This window comes from Pieris rapae, chromosome 3, assembly GCF_905147795.1.
Source record: "Pieris rapae chromosome 3, ilPieRapa1.1, whole genome shotgun sequence".
Classification (NCBI taxonomy): domain Eukaryota; kingdom Metazoa; phylum Arthropoda; class Insecta; order Lepidoptera; family Pieridae; genus Pieris; species Pieris rapae.
This window is the reverse complement of record NC_059511.1, coordinates 9,984,695-10,005,000: the sequence shown is the minus strand read 5'-3', so window position 1 is coordinate 10,005,000 and position 20,306 is coordinate 9,984,695. Positions and strand designations below refer to the sequence as shown.

Below are 20,306 nucleotides of genomic sequence, written 5' to 3'. Positions count from 1 at the left end.
CTGCGCTAGCGGGTAGTAGGTATATTTATTTATTTCGTAATTCCACACCTTACATAAATTATGTAACAAAAAGCAATTATACGAAAGATATAGCCAAAAATGATATATATAATATATACAAAAAGGTTCAAATATAAAGGAAAAAATGTATAAAATTGATTAAATTCGTAATTCTGCTGTGCTTGATGATGGTGTGAGAGTGAGAGTGCGTGTGGGTGTGTGTATATGTGGGGTGTACTGAAATGATAAATTAGCGCTATTGATATAGCTAAAACAAGGTTAAATAATGGTACAATTCTGAAATGTTTGCCTTGTTAGTGTTGTGTGTGAACGTGAAACAAAGTGTCTTTAGGTGTCTGGTAGGCAGGAACACGTAACTGCAGTTTTCCTAGATTGCAATTAATTGTAAACAAACGAATTAAATTTTCAGATGGCGAGCGGATCCATTTGCTCGCGGCTCCTACAGCTTCGTAGCCGTGGGTTCGTCAGGCGCTGACTATGACTTGTTAGCGGCACCCGTGCCTGACTCTTCTGGGGAGAACAGACTCTTCTTTGCTGGTAAATAAATGATTTTTTATACATTCTCGCCCCTTTCCCGTTTCCCATAGGCAGATTACGGATCCCCACTTGCTTCGGTCTCCACATTCCCCTCTCGCTTCATTCACTTTCATGACACTATGTATGTTCGCCAGTTATGGATACTTCTGTCCCGTCCCTTTTATAATACAACCCCATATTAACGACAAACCCTACTCCAACCGATCTCACCATCCAAAATCGCTTGTCCTACTAGAAAGCCGCTTCTCATTGATCCGTCCAAACGATCTTAACATTCCCTTGCGTATCCATGTCACTACATTTTTTTCTATATATAATTTCGTTCTATCAACAAGGATACATAAACTTCTAACTCCACCATATATTTTTTCCGCTCTCCCCACTTCAATAAATGATGACGAAAATGGAAAGAAACAATGTACTTTTTGGAGTTTGGCCTTAACCCTAAACAACTAACTTTATCTAAGAGTATACAAATTTACTAAATGTGAATATACTAAATGACAATATGTTATTGTTATCGGAAACGAGAATGTTAAAATTCAATTTATGAGTGTGACAAAAATCGATATTGGCTTTAAGTGTGATGATTCTAATTATTATCTAAATCATATATATGTAGCTTAACTTAACTCGGATTAATATTATTTTTTTAATGTCGTAGGTGAACATACAATGCGTAATTACCCAGCAACGGTTCATGGAGCATTTCTATCGGGACTTCGCGAGGCAGGTCGACTTGCTGATCTGCTGGTGCCTCTTCCACCTGTCACAAACGCGACTGTGGCAAATGCTACGGCTAATAGTCATTGATTATACCGAAAGCATAAATGTGTATTGACTAAGTTTTTATTTCAGTAGTTATTTGACCCAGTGACGTGAAGATTTCATTTTTATTTTTAGTTTCAGAATGGCATTATTTTGTCATCTAGCTTTCACATATTGTTAAGGATTTTTTTGTAACCATATTCTTCCTGTGAATTTTTAATTGACTCGATGTATTCGAAAATAAATTACCGTAGCTCTTGAAAACAATATTTTTAAGCTACCTTTGTATGGACAAATAGGATAAAAATATGCATGTCAATTATTAATGTTTTAAAATTTGTTAACGTAAGTTGACAATTCGGCAAAAAGCCTGAGTTTTTTTTTTGGTTTTGTTTTCATTCTTATAATTTTTAATGTGTTTTGTAATGTGCATGAAATATAAAAATAAATATTTTTGGTAAAACTTCGTGTTTCATTTGTTTTAATAAGGCATACAAAATTACAACAAGGAGAGATTGGTTCGATAACATTAAAACCCACACAAATTAATTTATTTCCTTTCGGTGTCGAGACTCTTGGTCCGTGGGGTCCTAGCGCTATAAGGCTTTTTAGGGAAATATCAAAAAGTTTAGTCGACATCACAGGAGACCGACGAGCTGGCAGCTACCTCAGACAAAGAATTAGTCTAGTTATTCAAACGGGGCGCTGCCAGTATCTTCGCAACCTTGCATAATGGACTCCTTTTAACAATATATTTTAATTCTTACATTTTAAGGTTAGTTATTATATATTTAATGTTTAATTTTAATGTATATACCATATTTACATACAGACATATTTTTTTTTCATTTTGTTTTTACTATGTTTCTGTATTTAAAGACGTAAATCAATCGTCAATTTCCCATAGTCAAACAAAAACAGACTCGTAAAGTTAATTACATCTAAACAATAACGAAATTCTTATAACAAAACGGCGTAACTGGAAATTAATTGGACAATTAGAGGCCGAACAAACACCTGCCTACCTCCACCTGTTTAAAACTTAGAGAAAGCTTTATGGCACTTGTTTTTGTACCTTTTTTAAATAGATCTATTCTTCTTACACATGTACTCACGAACATAACTTACCGTGTGACAAATTAGTTAGTACAGTACTATATTCCGGACAAGAAGTACTCAAATTATTTATATTTTAACTGAATTACTTAATGAAGTAAAAAATAAAAAATCAGTAGCTGGTTCACGATTATTTTTCAATCTAATAGGCAAGTTGGTGATCAGACTTTTGTGACTACTTTCTTGGTCTAACACGTGTCGGTCTCACGCTGAAGCTTATTAATAAATGATTTAAGTAATTTTGTTTGTATCAATTGGTTATATGACGCTGTTGCTATAATAACCCCCCCCCCCCCATAGAGTCCCAATTAAAAAGTACGCATTAAATACGATTTTAAAAGGCCGGCAACGCACTTGCGAGCCTTCTGGCGAGAGTCCCTGGGCGGTATCAATCAATTTTAATGAATATTACTAGTATCAGTATGAGATAAAGGTTTTTTAATTTTACTAACACAGACCAAATGAATTTATATACCTTTGTAATTAAGTATAAATAACCCCAAAAGCCTCATTAGTTTAAAATTGCAGGACGTCCCAAATTAAAGTGGTTTAATAAAACATGTATTTTATAAGTCATAAAAATTGGGCTTTGTTACGAGGCGTGGCTGAAGGATTTATGTCGCTTTTTAATTACTTTTCAAATTATTTTTAAACTTCAGAGCCCGGTAAATTGAAAACGGGATTACATTTACCGATCTTATCATAGCTAGTTTGTATTGAACGGATTATTTATCATATTCGTTATGTTTCCTGCACGGGTATGTGTGTTTCAAAAGGGATGCATGTGATTGCGCCCATAGACACAAGAATTCACGGCGGGGTATTGCAATCGCTATTGGAAAACTTCAAATCGAAGATTTTCTACACAGAACACGATGAGTTTTGAGTAGTGTATTAAGTGTAATATCTACTTCTCAAGTTGGTAATATCCCTAATCTTCTGACTTTTTCTTTGTTTGGCTTAGTAGCAAATTGGGTTGTAAGTATCCTTACTTCACTATCGTGTGAAAAATTAGTTTTTCTGTTTGCCTATTTTTAAATAATTAATCAAACTGTAGGTACCACTTTCTTTGCAAATAAAAGATAAAAAATAATTACATCTAAAATACATTAAGTATGAGATTTACCATATTTGCCTAGAAATATTATTAATGAACCATACACAAATGGCGTACTCTTCGTTCTTACTTACGAAATGGATATTTTTTATGTTAAATATTTTTTTGTAAGTTGTATCTATATTAAAAAAAATATTTATTAATATTGGAATCACAAAGGCCAATACAAATTAACAAATCGACGTACCTACAGAAATATGAATAGCGGTGTTGTCCTTACAACATGCGACCAGCGAAGTACAAACGGCAATAAAAATTATAAAACTTTAAAAATATATTAATATTTAAATTATCGGTACTGTTTCAAACACTCACAATCATAAACATCTACCTAAAATAAACCGCTATCAAAGCTACCGAATACGGTCGCAAAAGTAAAACCTATTTCGGGGCAAGTCGACAACACTGCCTCCTCAGAATTACAGTACTGTAGTAGAAGTGGATCCGATTTTAATACGCCTGCGAAGTTATTTTTTATAGACAGGGGGCAAACGGGCAAAAGGCTCACCTTATGTTAAGTGATACCGCCGCCCATGGACACTCAATGCTAGAGGGTTGAGTCCGTTGCCGGCCTTTCAAGAGTACGCTGATCAGTACGCTCTCTTCTTGAAGGGCCCTAAGTCGAATTGGTTAGGAAATACTTCAGTGGGCAGCTAATTCTAAGTTTTCAGTTTTCGGGTAGATGGACTAGAGTCCATGAGACTAGAGTCCATGGAATAGAGTCATGTGCATTGGAATGCAGTAACAGCATACGACGTTCCCGTCATGTTTTGCTTCCTAATATTTGTTTACTCATGGAAGTGATGTGTATAGCATTTGTTCCAATTAGAATAAATGTCTTTAAACCTAACCTAATTCTCTTAGCCGAGTCCAATCTTATAATAATAACCAGCTATTTTCTAAAATAAAATCTCATGGATTCTCAATTCAAATACAGGTCAATGTCCTTAGTCTAATTACACATACATCAATAATTAGGCAGTTTTATAATCCCCTAAATCATTAATCAAACTATCACGGGGTTTTAAATATTCTAACAACTTAATTTAGAATTACCGCGTCAGAAACTCCTAATAAATCTTACGAAGGCTTGTTATAACGCATTAGTTAGAATTTATGTAAAATTGAGCTCTATGCTTATGCTATTAACGATATGTTTTGAAAGAATATATTTATGGATTTTGTTAAACACATAGGTAGATTACTAGTCTCCGCCCATTGATTAATTCGACTGATAATATCAACCATTTTTATTCATTGTTATGTTAGAACAAGTCTTATTTGCTAAACTGTGTTTAGACCTAAAACATCCTTTGTTATATCAATGGACCATTTCTAATGTTTGTTGTTGCATACAAATAATATTTTTTTATTATCTCGCTTCTACGATAAAATTAAATTTAGTATTCAAGTTAATTATGAATTGCGTATAAATCCGTGGATCCGTTATATTATTCTTAGGAAAATTAAGTAATAAATATATACGCATCTCCATAGTTTTTTGTTCTACTAGCCAATTAACCCCTTTGTTACAGACAAAAGTAAATTCACATTGGTCATTTGTAGACCACTCACTTCCGCCCTTTTGTAATTATGCATCAAGATAGGACGTACATAAAATAGAACATCAGGGTAAAGCTTGGTTAAAAAACGTCGTATGTTCAACAAGCAAGTATTTAAATATATTTTGTTATAACTGGATTTTTAGAGTTAGATTCAAGTCGACTTAGTGCTAGCCACTCATGTATATTATTAAAACTTTTGTGATCCACAGAAGTGATACTTAAAGCTATATAAATAAAATATTTTGTAAGTATTTTGTTCTGTGTTCACATGAACAGATGTGTTATGGGTTAATATCAAGGTTTTATATCTAGGACCCTTAACTATACCTAAGTGAAGTTGGAAAGCTCTCCACATCCATTACTATGATTATTAATTAGTGACAGGATAGTCTGTGTGAGGCTCTATCGAGTGCTTGCGTCAGGCTTTTGATAATATTACACAGCGCTACAAGTCTGCAAACAACAACGGTCGGAATATATGCTGTCAATAATCTTATTATTATCTTATAAAGAATATTGTTGTTCATAGAAAGCTTAATGTTACGTTATAAATATATATATTTTAATGCAGTGGTTGATACTAGACAGTTCTGTCCCCTACAATGCATATATTTTCTTTGACGTGGACCAGATTAGTAGCAGTAGACTTACAATAATTTATGCATTCAAAAATATGATATGGGATAAACCTATGACATTGTGTGACAAATATCGTTAATAAAATACCTGCCATCTTGATATTAAATTAAGTCTGTCACTGCGCACATTTAATACAGCGCCCTCTATTGATACAACTGTAAATCTTTTAAAACTATGGCTTTATTGTCCTGGGTATGTTGCTTAAATATATCAAAATGTCTATAAATAATGTGGTTATACTGCATTATATTATAAAATATAATGTAAACTTTCTTTACATTCAATTCAAGTCATCACTAAAATCTTTACTATCTTTAATGTTATTAAAAAGTTAAATAATTAATAGTAAGAATGTGTCTTTGTAAATTGTAAAATAAAATGTAATTGTTACAGGTGCCACCAATATGGTCACTGCGCATATATGCATCATTACCATCTGTCGATGAAATAGTAAACCTTTGAGCCTAACGGCTTTATAATGTCATAAATTATAAAGTTTCATTGTATGTTCAATAGATGTCACTAAATCCAATGTCTCTGCGCAGCTATCTAAACCATACGTGATTGACCAAATAGTGTATTTTAATACTATTTATTCTTTTACGTATTATTCTAGTACGTATTATTAAATGAAATTTTTCGTTTAGTAAACCGTACACCGACTTATGTTTTTAGCGTCATAAAACACGAGCAGTTTTTGTGGGACTTTTTCTGCCTCAAGACTAGTTATTAAAGTTGTTATAAACAAATGGTCATTAAAAGCTGTGTCTGCTGTCTTCCGCGCTGCACTCGTAGGTGATGCCGAAAGCCCCGTTACGCCCATGGGCTTGCAAGGGGTGTCAGTTTCGCGCCCCGTTCAAAGGCGTGGCGGTCGTTGTGGCGGGCCTGGAGCAGCCCTGGGCCTTGTAGTTGCTGTGGAGCGGGTTCGCTCTCGCAGCACTCGCTGTTGTGTATCGGCGCACCGAACTTGCGGTCATACCACACCGGGGTCAATAAAATATTTCTCTTGCTTGAAGTTTCTTTAATTTCCTATAGGTGAATAGGTTTTGATGATTTTAGTAGAGTTAACCTATCTGTAACAACTGATATTGAAGAGAATTCAATTTAAGATCTCAGGCGATATTGCTAGGTTATCATGCAATGGATTTCTTAATTAATGTACGTTTATTAATTAATGTAATTTTATAAAATTACAAACTAATCAAACTTACCATATGGTCGGCAGTTTTAACAACTACGACCACACCCAAAAAAACTAACATGCACATAGGTTTCCAGCCACAATTAATCAGTGAAAACATTATTCATTCATAAATTATTTAATGTAATCACCGTGACACGTCCCATTCTTTCTCCAAACAATAGTAAAATGGCCCATGATCAGGTAGGTCGAATGTCAAGGTAATGAGATATATGCCATCTTTAGAGTGATAAGCCATTATTATATTCAGCGAACCAAAATCAATAGCCTTTATAAGCACGATGTAGGAAAAATAAGTCATAAACATTGAAGCTACAGACGTGTTCATGGTTGTAAAAAGCAAAGCACTTGTAGCAATGACGCTGCTATCAATTGCAACGGTCGTCACCATTTTTATTGTGAACGCGCAATCGAGGGAAACTAATACACCAAAAACAGGAATAAAGGAATTAATAACGAACGTTGTAAAGGAACAGAGCCAAAAGATTAACGATCTCCTCAACAAAATACAGGCGAATGCGCAAAGAGTATTGCAAGAGTTGAGAAGCATAAATCAAATTCATGTTTTGAATAAAACACCCAAAAATTCTAAACTGACTTTACAAGGGAGAGATTTCGGTCCAAAGTTACAGATTGAAGCCACAGATACAGGATTGAAAGACACAACGGAAAAATCAAGAAGCTTTAGCAGCCATTTCACTACTACTGGATACGGTATAAGTGGAACTGCTTATGGAGGTGTGACCTACCACCATCACTCAATTGGCTTCGATCCATTAAATATCGTTATTTCCATGTCATTACTGTCATTCCTATTTCAAGCATTTCAAAGTCTACTGGCAAATACACGACTCCCTACTCCTGTGATCGAAGCCAAAAGCTTAGACCCAGTAGAGAAATTCGTCAAAAAGCTTCGCGAAAAGAAAGGGAAGAAATACTGGAATAAATACAAAAGCAAGTACTGATCAAAATCTATGAAATTATTTATTAAGCGTGTTTCGGTGTCGTTTAGCTTGCACAGTGTTTAATTGTTGGAGCGTAATTAGAACATCGTCTAAATTAAGAGCAATTTCGTAATTTCATTTGCTCCAATTCCCTACTACTTACTGTAATTGCAGTTCATGTCGTGGCATATTATTTTCATTTTATTTCTTTTATGAGTCGTAAAGCTAAATTAGAATACACGAAGACTTGCTCGCTAATGTTTTTGTAATTGGGTGAAGTGTTTTAACGACACGTTAGTGTTGCATTTACATTATTAAAGCAGGCGTGGAATTGAAGATTTATTTACACTAATAGAAATAAAATTACACAATAATAAACCTTTGGCAAAGAATTTGTATTTTGATTCGCTCCGTCTGGACAGTTAACCTGTATTCTGTCAGGCTTGGACTATTAAAGATGAGCTGCAACTAGTACATTGCTCATTCTTCATCACCTGGAGACTGGATCAAACGAATTATGGCGTAGCTGGTAATATGATATCTTACACTGGTGGGCAAAACTAAGGCAAGATCAGACTTGCTAAGGGAAGGAGCGACGGGGGAATATACGGGAATAATTATTTCAATTAACATTTTTTTTTAATGGTTACTATTCTTTAATTAGTAAGAAGCCCATCTATATTATGGTACTATGTTGTAATTATATTGTTTTTTGTTTTATTCATTTATATAAGCATTATAATGGCGTGTTGTTAAATTAATCCTTATACGATGCGGGTAAGCATAATGTACATTGAAGATAAAACAAGTCCTGATCTTTTTTCTGAAATTTTTAATTTAAATTTTGAACATTTTAGTGTTGGCTTAGGAAAGGTTTTCGTAAAAATCCCCGTTTTATCCTCGGTCGGATAGTAGACATGCCGGAGGGAGATGTTCTATGTCAACCATAATAAATGCTTTTTGTAGGACTCAACCCTTTACGAATAATTATTACTGCATTTAAGTCGCATAAACCTTTATTAGTTACTAAAAGCTATAATAATTTTATTTTAAGACAAGATGTTATTAATTAATATTGTATTATCTATTTATTTATATTGTATATTTCCAGTTATAATACAAAAGTCTATAGGTATCTCATAATAGTCTTGTTATGATTATTTTGTTATTTCCATCGCATTCAGCTGGAAAATATGCATAACACCTAACCTTCAACTCATCATATGGTGATAAAATATAATGAAACATATAACAACTTTACACTCCATTAGATTGTCTTGTAAACAGTTACTCTGCTCCAATGAGGTGACATGAAGCTTTAAGGTATAACAGCCTTCTGACAGTCCCAATCGAACGCTACCTTGCTTCTTATTCCGTTTACATTTTCATTTAGATTTTAAATTATCTCAAAATTATGAAATCATGGTCAATACAGTAGTTGTGCTAAGCCCACTGACGGAGGTTAATGCATCACGCCACGATGCTGCGGATTTAGGATTCTGCATAAACTATTCACAGATGAGGGGCTCATGTTTGTAGAAAATTTCACATTGTATGTAGAAATCCTTCCTTACAATGTTATAAGATTAATATGTTCATACAATCTTAGCAAAGCGATTGCCGAGAAAATATTCTTTTTTGAATAGACAAGAGAAAGGTACGGTCTTTATCTTCGACTTCAGAATTATTATCAACAGTTATTGTTAAGGAAAACATTGCATGTGCATGTATAAGAACAAGAGATAGCACTAAGTCTTAAGTCTTACTTTTGTGTCATTACTCGTATTCACTGTTAGTCCTAAAATACTGAATCACCCTGTAGCGTATCACTACACTACAAATGTACATACTATATTGGGTAGTATTTTCTATAAGATTTTGATGTATGTGGCAACACAAAATACAGGACACTTATAACTGAAGAACAGACGTCACTCAGAACAGACTTTTAAGACGAGTGAAAATACATATTTTTCCCTTGAGCGTTTCTATAAGAATATAAATTAATTACTGTTGTTTGTAAAGAATAAACCAATTAACAAAGATAAAAATGGGTTGTGATTCATAACAAGACAGAACATCCCATAACCTTATAACAATATTGGTGTTAAATGTAATACTTTTTCGATTACGTTCATAGAAAATAAATTCGTTTAAATTCTAAAAATTATCAATGCAAGCAAAATTATGCATTATATATTAAAAACCTTTACTTGAGTTGGCGTTCTTGATATTTGTTTTCATAACGCCTATGAAATTAAAGCACATGTTAATAACATACATTGCCGTGAATTAATATCAGGCGTTTTAAATTGCGTGTACGCAGTTGAAAGATTTAGTTCAGCCATTCTTGTAATTTTTATTCATGGATTTGTATAAATAAAAACACTTTATGTCTATAATTAGGTATTTATATTTTTTAGTTGTGTATATATTGCATTATATAATAATACTAGCGACCCGCCCCGCTTCGCACGGGTGCAATGCTGATACTAAATACACAACAGAAAATCTGTGAACGTTGTATATAAAAATGTGGGTTATCCAAAAGAGATAGACATATACCATCACGGACTTTTCTGTAGACCTTTTAAATGTGTACAATACTTAGGTAGTACATTATTTTGACAAAACTCGTAGGGTTCAGCCTGCGATTGCAATGTAAGCAGAAAAAATGTAATTATTTACGACAGAATAATTACATTTTTTCCGCTTACATTATAATTAAATATAAACCTCAAAAATAACAGTACTTCTCCACTATTTCATGGATGTTATTATAAATATAAACCTTCCCCTTGAATCACTCTATCTATTAAATAAAACCGCATCATCCGTTGCGTAGTTTCAAAGATTTAAGCATACAAAGGGACATAGGGACAGAGAAAGCGACTTTGTTTTATAATAATATGTAGTGATGATATACATAGATATGCTTTTGACATATTTATATTATTATTTCACGAGTGATAAGAGTTGAAATGCTTTATTTCATTTTTTTCATTCTATCAGATTGGATTTAACTTATCGTGAAAGGAGACAAAAATTTAGTTGTGAATACTAACTGTTAAAATGTAAAATGAAAAATCAATATTGTTTGAGCCACCTAAACTGTCAACGTCAAATCATTTCCGCTTTGATTACAAAGAACTGTACAATAGCTAACCCTTTATTGTAATGTTATAATTCTACGCTATTTGAAATCACACAATGGTGTCAAAAAGTGCCACAGTACATGTTTTATTTTAATCAGCTGTTAAGCGGCTTTGTTAATCTGACAGTTAGGTGACAGATCAAAAAAAGCTACCTTTATCTTGTGTGAATATTCGAATTAAAGAAAGGATTAAAAGCAGGTAAGAAGCTTTGTAAAATGGACTACCAACGACGATTTCGTCCAATCCTATTTTAAACTATAGCCTAATTGATAGGTTCAATAATTTATTTCATTTAAAATTAAATACATTTTTGCTTTTATTATCTACATAAGACTGTTGGGAAAATTGATTTCTTTCAAGTTAAAAAAGAATCCGTATTGACCTAGAAGCTTCAGCATGCAACTCCTATCACTGAAGTCGTAGGTTTGATTCCCCTCTATGCACCAATGCATGAACGAACAATGAACGTGTGAGTGCTATCTCTGAAGGCATACGTGAGTCGTGACTTAATAATTTAGAAACTTGTGTTATTTAATTATTTTTTCACAGTGCAGTATAGGCATACAGTCCGATTAAAAAATGACTTTCGAGCGTCTATTCCAGACAATTGATGGAAGAATAAAAATTAAAATAAAATTAGATAAAAATTAAGAAACTACATAAGACATAAAATTACTTAAAATAAATAAATGATAAAAAAGGACATAATATGTAATGAAAAAGACACGGGAATCTTTTGTGTGTATTAAAAAAATATTTGTTACTTTACAGATGAAACAAAACCATTTTTACGTACATATAGTTTGATGTCGTTAACACTGTGTGGATCAAATTTTAGTAAATAATTATTTTTATTCCTTTTGATCGGAATATTTATTACATTTAGTTTGAACACATGTCGCATCATCAAAGAACCAGTTAACCCCTGGTAATCTAAATTCAAATTATACTAGTTCCAATCTAAACATTGAAATTTTAAATGCAATGTAAGCAAATTCGACCCTTTAAGCGCTTAAGCTAATTATTTAAACATAGGGGTAGTTCATACAAATCTTATAGGTAGACGGAGAGCTCCCTCATGAATGGAATTCTTTTGATCTGAGCCTATTCGATATAGATTAAATTCTATATTACTATTATATAACGGAGATTAAACTGGTATTCATAAAATGTAATCATCCTAAATAACAATGTATACCTAAGACAAATTGCGTTCTTCTTTGCTCTTGGTTTTTGACTATGGTGATGGAAGCCAAAACAAATATTGATATAATCAATTAATCAAGCATATAAATACAACAATCAAAAGAGCATCAAAAATGGATGAGAAAAGAGCACGCAGTCGATAAACGGGCGATAAGGATTTAATGCTCGTACCTTGAAGGACCCTAAGTCGAATTGGTTCGGAAATTAATTTGTCTTTGTTGAATACGAAGAGCAGCGCTCAACACCTGGTGGTGGACGCCCAGAGCGCGATTACAATACAACATTATATCGGCTTCTGTAACCTAACCCAGATTACTAAAATGTAATGTAATCGTATATGTGCTGAGATAGTAGTGGACATTTAGATAGATTAAATATAAAAATCATCAGTCATATACTAAGAACATTGACATAATTTCATTATAATAGGTTAGTTAAGTTATTTATAATTGGTGTCAAACTTATGATCTTCTAAATACTCGCCCACGCTAAGTCAAAATTATTACATTTTTCGATTTTTTAAGTACATACAGTTGGTAAATGTAAGCGCCTGCCTGTTTGTCATTGAAGCAAATATCAAGACATTCTACGTATAATAAAACAAAATAAAACAAAACAAAACAAAATAAAACAAAAATAATTCTACGTATAAGAATAATAATAAAAGCACTATGTAAACCTAGATTTTCATCCCACATTCAAAATTGCTATTGTGTAATTCATTTTTATACAAAAAAAATTAACAAAACTTTTTAGATGACGTCATTATTATTGGATCTTTAGGTCAATTCAACAAATCTGTGCGTTTGGTTTTATCCTTCGAACCTCTTTAAAGAAATCTTACAGTACATCAGTACTTATTCACGTCTAGAGTCGAATAAAACGTTAGGTGCTTTGAGGATACAATTTTATAATTCTTTGTAGCGAGCCTTTTGAGAAATTCAAATAAGTCAAGTGAGGTACGTTGCGAAATTGATTTCGATGAGCACTCGAGGTGAGAGTTTCTTTTGGTGATTGAATGTCAATGGATTTCCGTTCCATTTTTAAAACAATAAGGGCCTGTTTCACAATGTCCGGATAAGTTTCAAATAAGCTATTTATTACTTATTGGTAGGATAAATAGTATTTTTGCGTTTCACGACTGTCAGATAGCGCTATATGTCATGAAATGTGAAGTATGTTATTTGGAACTTTTATCTTTCGAATAATTTATGTGTTGCATAGCTATTTGGCACTTTATCCATACATTGTGAAACAGGCCCTAAGACTTTTGTTTATGGTTATACATTAAGGCTAAAGAATATAGGTTACATTATCCATACCTATGTTTCCCAAACTAGTTTGTGCCTTTGGTTCCAAAATTCTTCATACATAATTTTTATCATCAAAAATTTCTTACTTAAGAGACTTAATTGATAGGTTTTAGGAAGAAATACTTGGCACTCGCCTGCCCTCTAGCATCAAGAGTGTCCATGGGCGGCGGTATCACTGAACATCAGGTGAGCCTCCTGCCCGTTTGCCCCCTGTTCTATATAAAAAAAAACATAAGTAGGTATTAAAACATAATATAATGAAAAACTGAAATTACCAATATTTATTTAAAAATAATTCATAATTATAGTCTCCCTTAACAATCAAATTGCCCCCTTGTGGAGCATGGGCAATGCTGGTTATTGTCTTTGAGGTAAACTTTTCCAAAAAAAGGTTTTACTGTTATATATTTTGAGCATACTAGCGCGCTGCTGATAAAGATGACCACCGCAGCTCATTGATACACAAAGCATCTGTATGATGCTTTGTGTATCAATGAGCTGCTTGGTTTTAAGGAACAGAAGATACCGGCTATGAAGATGGGGCTGACCCTCAAAAGACCCTCCAATTCAAAACTGTTACAAATATAATTAATGCAATAAAATAGGTCTTTATTTAAGAAGAATATGTTTATTGAAAATTCCTTCGACGTTCGGCTCTTTTTACTAGGCTCAAAAAATAAATTGGATTAAATTCGTCTTTTTCGAGACAGCGGGTACTTTGAAGCCCAATTTAATTAGATGTTAACTTGTGAAGAACTTTCATGTAATTTTAGTCAACTTTCATCTTTCTCAAACATATTATTACATATTTATACTAAGTATGTTTTATAGTTATTTATTAATGTTGTTTATTTTCTAAAAGAGAATTATTATAATAATTAAGTATTATTAAAAACAAGCTTTTTCACAAGAGGTAAATGCATTTTGTATTATGTATATTTCTACTGAATTATATGACTGTGTTAGTAAAACAATATTGAAGATTTAATAAGCTCTTTTAATTATTTTCTAATTATTTAAGATTTTTATATTTAAATTGTACCATCTTCGTATCGGCTATCTATGGAGCGTCAATATTTCAATAGGTTTATTACGTTGTTCGTACAATTTTAATGGTCTAATGGTAAAAATATTATAGTGTATATTTCACGGGCTGTATATAAGATAATGATTTAAATATGTTCGACGTCCTGGTGGACAAAAAAACTGTGTCCAGTATGTGTCCCCCACACCATCTTCTTTCTTAGATTATGTATATAATAAATAAATAAACAGAAAATATAATATTAAGTCTCAGGCTCTTGAAATGCAGTCCTCACTACATCAGGATACGGCAGGCCTAGGATACGTATTTCATGTTATTTTATGACAATCCATTAACATTTTCCCCTGAAACGGTTGGACTGATTTGGATGAATTTGGTACGTGTTTGGATGGCGCCCTGGATGGTTTAAATCACAATTGAGCCCGTCACAAGGCGCTGCAGTCGGTATCTATACAGGAAATAAACAGCTTGTGTAAAATATGTAAAACTTCTGTTGCATGTGTTTGATGAAATTTTTTGTGTGTTCAAGTGGAATTAAGAATGATTTTAGATTTTTTTCGTATGTAAACGTCTGTCGGATCCGCTAGTATAATATAAATTTTGAGTATAGTTTTTAATGCCTATGTAAAACAGAGGAGCAGTGTTGGCTTAGTGACTTCAGCGTGCGACTCTCGTACCTGATGTCGTAGGTTCGATTACCGGCTGTGCACCAATAGACTTTCTTTCTATGTGCGCGTTTAATATTCGCTCGAACGGTAAAAGAAAACATCCTGAGGAAACCGATATGTCTTAGACCCATAAGTTGAGTACGTGTGTCATGCACTGGCTGATCACCTACTTGCCTTATAGATTACAAAAATATATCATGAAACAGATTCAGAAATCTGAGGCCAGGACCTGAAGAGGTTGTAGCGCCATTGATTTATTTTTTATGTAAGACACACGCCCTTTCACCACACTAAGTACAACAGCCTGGAACGATTTGTATCGTATATTAAAATGATTACCAAATTCAAATAATTAAGCAACTGCTTTAAGGGGTTATCTTTACTGAAAGGCTCAAAGCACAATAAACCATACAAAGTTATACAGCTTGAAGGTAGATTACCGACAGGCGCACATTTTATTGCCCAGTAACCGTATAATAAAAGACCAAATAATTGTTATCTCAGCTACAAAGCCCGGCCAGTCACTTTATTTACTTCCAACCGATTCCCAGGTTTATATCTTTGGGTAGAGCCTCGAATAAACGCGGTACAATAACAATAAAGTAGGATTTTGCGGCAGATTGCTGACATTTTCCTCAAGGCGTAGGGTGGGTCTTATTAAAAAAGCTTTGCATATAGAAAAGTGAACGGAAAATCTGAGATACATTGAAAAAGGGAAAATTGAGAGGGCTATACGGGATTATTCTAAGTTTGCTCTTCTGTCTGATTGCCTTTGTTATTGTTGGTTGGTTGTAAAGATCTTCGAATACATCTAGACGATGTGTGTTTTAAAAAAAAAACTATATATATATTATACATATATTTAATAGCCCATTCGTGGGTTACTTTACAGTTAGTGTGTAACTTTTTGGTAACTTTTAAGCTCAAGAGGAGCTTAAAAGCTCTCAAAGGCTCGTAAAGCAATTTTGGAAAAGTGACCTGCCGTACATATTTTGTACTTATTGATTGGCAATTCGCATTCAACAATTCTGTTGCTACGAAGGCATCGCTGTTAAGTGCGCTGGCAGTTGAGGGCATTAGGTGCTTGTTGAGATACAAATAACGTGCATTTAATATATGTATTAAATATATGTATATAGACTGAGATTTGTAATTGTAAAGCACTAAGGGCAGTGATGGACATTTTAGCTTTCAACATATTATAATTCAATTAAGAAAAATTTAGTTGTATATGTTGATTAAATAAAACATGTATAAATTTTTCCTTTCAAATATGTTCTGAACTAATTAAGGTTTTGGATAGTCTTTTAAGACACATTTGCACCCGTACAAGTCATTTACAACTAAAGTCAAACTCAAAATCTTTATTGCATTAACTAAAGTCAAATCATTTATTTCAATTAGGCATTTTCAAAAGAGACTTTTTAATATTTTAAAATACCTTACCATTTCTTAAATTAATGTAAATACTTTAAAACTTTAAAATTATCCTTCTTACCATATAGGTACATTCATATGGAAGTGTAAGCAATCAAGGGGTTGAATGTCAAAATATGCAAGTCAGACACAATACTAATAAATTGGCAACCTAAGCCCGCGGGGTAATAGCGGTATAAATTAGGTAACAATTGATCTAACGTCTGGAAAGTTTGTATCAAACTTGCGGCCACACGACGTCCCAATATTATGTCAAGCTTCAGGAATCTGTATTGGACTAATATAACAAGTATAACATTATATCACACTATCACAAAAAACCGACACCTCAGGGTGTCACTTCAGAGTTAGCATAGTAAATATTTTAAAATAAAAAATGTCTATTTCTTGTAATATGTAGAAATATTTTTATTGTCATATTTAAATAAACTTTATTCAACAAGATAATGCGTTATAAAACAAACTTTCAATGTATTCAATACCTTTTTTCTATTTTCAGTGATGTTTTTTCTACAAACAACATAAAGCAAAAGATAAAATATTTGAAAAGATTTTTATCTTGTTATGCCAAAGAAGTATAACTTCTAACGCGTGTATATACATATCATAACTTTGATATTATTTTAATACGTCCCTGAGAAATTATATGATAACGAATTATATTACGTGCGTGCCACTAGTATTAATATAACGATAATGGCTATTGAGTTTGTGAACCTACATAAACTTTTGTCACAGAGCAGAATAAACACTTGTCTACCGCATTTTATTTAAATAGAAACAAAAGCGGAAATCCATACAATTTAAATTTTTGACGGCTTTTCAAATGCTATCAAACCATTTGAATGGTTTTAAATGTAATATGTGGTTAAAATGTGACCGACGAAATCCCTGGATGGCTGAACGTTTTAAGATAATATTTACGATGAGATGAAAAAATGCGGCTGTTGCAGTTGGATTTTTGGGATTAGGTTAAAAATAGATTGTTTTGATAACGATTTTTAAAGTTCCGATTTTATATAACCATTAAAAAACATGTAAAAAGAATTTATACATAAATCTAGTTATTGTAGAAATTCTTTTATCAAGTTTTTTATTTTAGTTGCATTGCTAAATAAGCATTGGGGCAAACGGGTAAAAGGCTCACGGACACTCATACGTTCAGAACGCTCGCGGGTACGTTGCCGGACTTTAGGTAAAATAAAACCTTTAAGGACTCTCAGTGGAAAAGATTCAAAAATACTTTGATGTGCAATGACATTGCTGATGCGTGGCAAAAAGATTTTGAAGTTCTCGAAGGAACTCGTTCTTTCCTTCTTTTACCTCTTTACCAAAGTGATCTCTGCATCTATGGCATATTAATAAAAGAAAAGAAAACTTGGAAAATATAACTAGAAAGTAGATCAATTTTTTTAGTTGAATTTTGGCCATAAATAATAAATTATGATAGAAATTTAAACAAATATATTATTGATTTGGAACTATCAAACTATATATTTTTCTACACAATCCTTCCTATTCCTGGAGCCAATTTTATCTTTAACGGTATTCCAAGCAGAGTTTAAGGGTGCTTGCGCTTACATCGTAGAAACATATATGATTCATGGAAATAGTATTTCTGTTATTATCACATTAAAAATATTAAATTAAAAGAAGCTTCTGTACCACTATGTTTCATCAACTTCTACCATCCTATGGTAATCGTTGTGCTCTTTAAATAAGAGAACTTCCTTTACTTTACTTAACTTTATTTCACCTTAATGTGTATTCATGTAATATGTGATTGCAAATAAATTTTCTTGTATAATTGAATTTATAAGTATTTTTATTACATTAACCTGTAACACTAGAATGACAGGTGGAGTAATTGAAATTACAATAATAAAATAAGCTATATTATAAAGTCTATTTAATAATACCATAAAAATTACTAATAAAATAATTAATCGCCATGTAATAAACAGTGAAAACCACATTAGCTTTTCACTTCACTTTGTCAAAAGTCGACGAAACATTTCACGTGTAGACGTATGTTGTATGCAGCCGCTGTCTTTTTTCTCGGACGCATAGTCCAATCGAGTGCAACGGGACAATGAGCGTAACGGGACAATGAGCGGAACGCTACAATGAGTGGAACGGGACAATGAGTCAAGCTTTTTCGTGGCGCAGTCGACCTTCATCGACTAATCTAGAGTGTTCTCAAATCAATGGAGAACTCTTCGCCACTCTTTTCTACTCATCATCTCCCAATGGGTAATCACTGTGCAATTAAAATACTTGTATAAATTTCAATTAGACATAATAGTAGTATATTCAAGGCTTGACGTAATAAAGATATTATTACTAGTAATAAAGCTGCCATTACGTTAAAAATAATTGAAATAATTCCAAAGGATTTTAAGATTTATCTCCGATAACAAAGAGTATGGTGTAGCGAAATAAGTACTATCGTAACTTTCTCTGATTGGAATCTAGTTACCACGGCCGATAAATGTATCTCCAAACGCTTTATTTTAAACTAAATGGGAATTAGTGGTAATGCGGTGTACCGTACGTAAATTCAGTACGATTTGAGCCACTATGCGTAATTCTATGTTGTATTCAATAATTCTATGTTTAGTTTATTAACGGTAAGTATTTATTTTAATTAATATATTAGGTAAGTAGTAATTAGGCCGTTTCGGCTAAATATAAAGGTATTTTTCGGCTAAAAATACCTTGGATAGGGCAACTAGAATCATCTTTATATTTTATTAACCGTTCAAAAGTACCATTTTAGGTGGTCTATTTGGAATAAATCATTTTATTTGAGAAAACAATGTAATAATTAATGTACATCTTTATCTGCTCCCCTTGAACACATAAAAATTATCATGATCTGTCCAGCCGTTTGTGAGACACGACATTCAGTGTCATACACGCAGTATGTGTGTATGTCACTAAACTCCTATTACTCTCTAGTACAGTAGAATTACATACATATATGTAAATAAATATAATATAATGATATGTCTAAATCATTGCTTAATATTGGTAGCTGTTGTGTTTTTTATTTATTTCGTATTCAAACTCAAACTGGAAACTGGTTTGAAAACATTTTTTTCTTGTTACGCCAAAGAAGTATAACTTCTAACGCGTGTTAAGTACACTCATTTTTTTCTGATATAAACACGGAATAATCTACCTATAACATATGGACTATGTATAAATGATTGTTAATATAAAAAATAACTAGTTATCTTTATTCAAATTAATATTATCATAGAGGCATTTAAATAATGAAAAGCTTTTGAAAGTCAAATATTAAAATTTATGCAAGTAAATTAATTCGGACGCCTTTCTCAATTTATGGGAACGCACTAAAAATTTCACGTTAATTGAGACATTCTGGGAATAACTGATGCATTAATTTAAAACTATAATACCTTAGGCTACCACGTACTAAGTTTTCGTATTTAAAATAGTAGAACTATTTCGAGACATCTCTAAATTCATTTTCAATTCCTTAAAAAAAATTAACCGATATACATTTTTTGCAATGAACCGCACGTACCTTCATGTTGACTGTGTGTAT

General features: G+C 32.6%; 1 protein-coding gene across 1 annotated transcript in view; it reads left to right on the top strand.

Moving 5' to 3' along the window:
* Positions 1-1,754, top strand: part of LOC110998007 (lysine-specific histone demethylase 1A) — a 318,450-nt gene extending 316,696 nt beyond the window's left edge. Inside the window, exons 15-16 of the mRNA XM_045634594.1 lie at positions 431-558; positions 1,223-1,754. Of these exons, the coding sequence (XP_045490550.1) occupies positions 431-558; positions 1,223-1,371 (277 nt within the window). The 3' untranslated portion in view covers positions 1,372-1,754. The remainder of the gene's footprint in view (positions 1-430; positions 559-1,222) is intronic.
* The last annotated feature ends 18,552 nt before the right edge of the window (positions 1,755-20,306 follow it).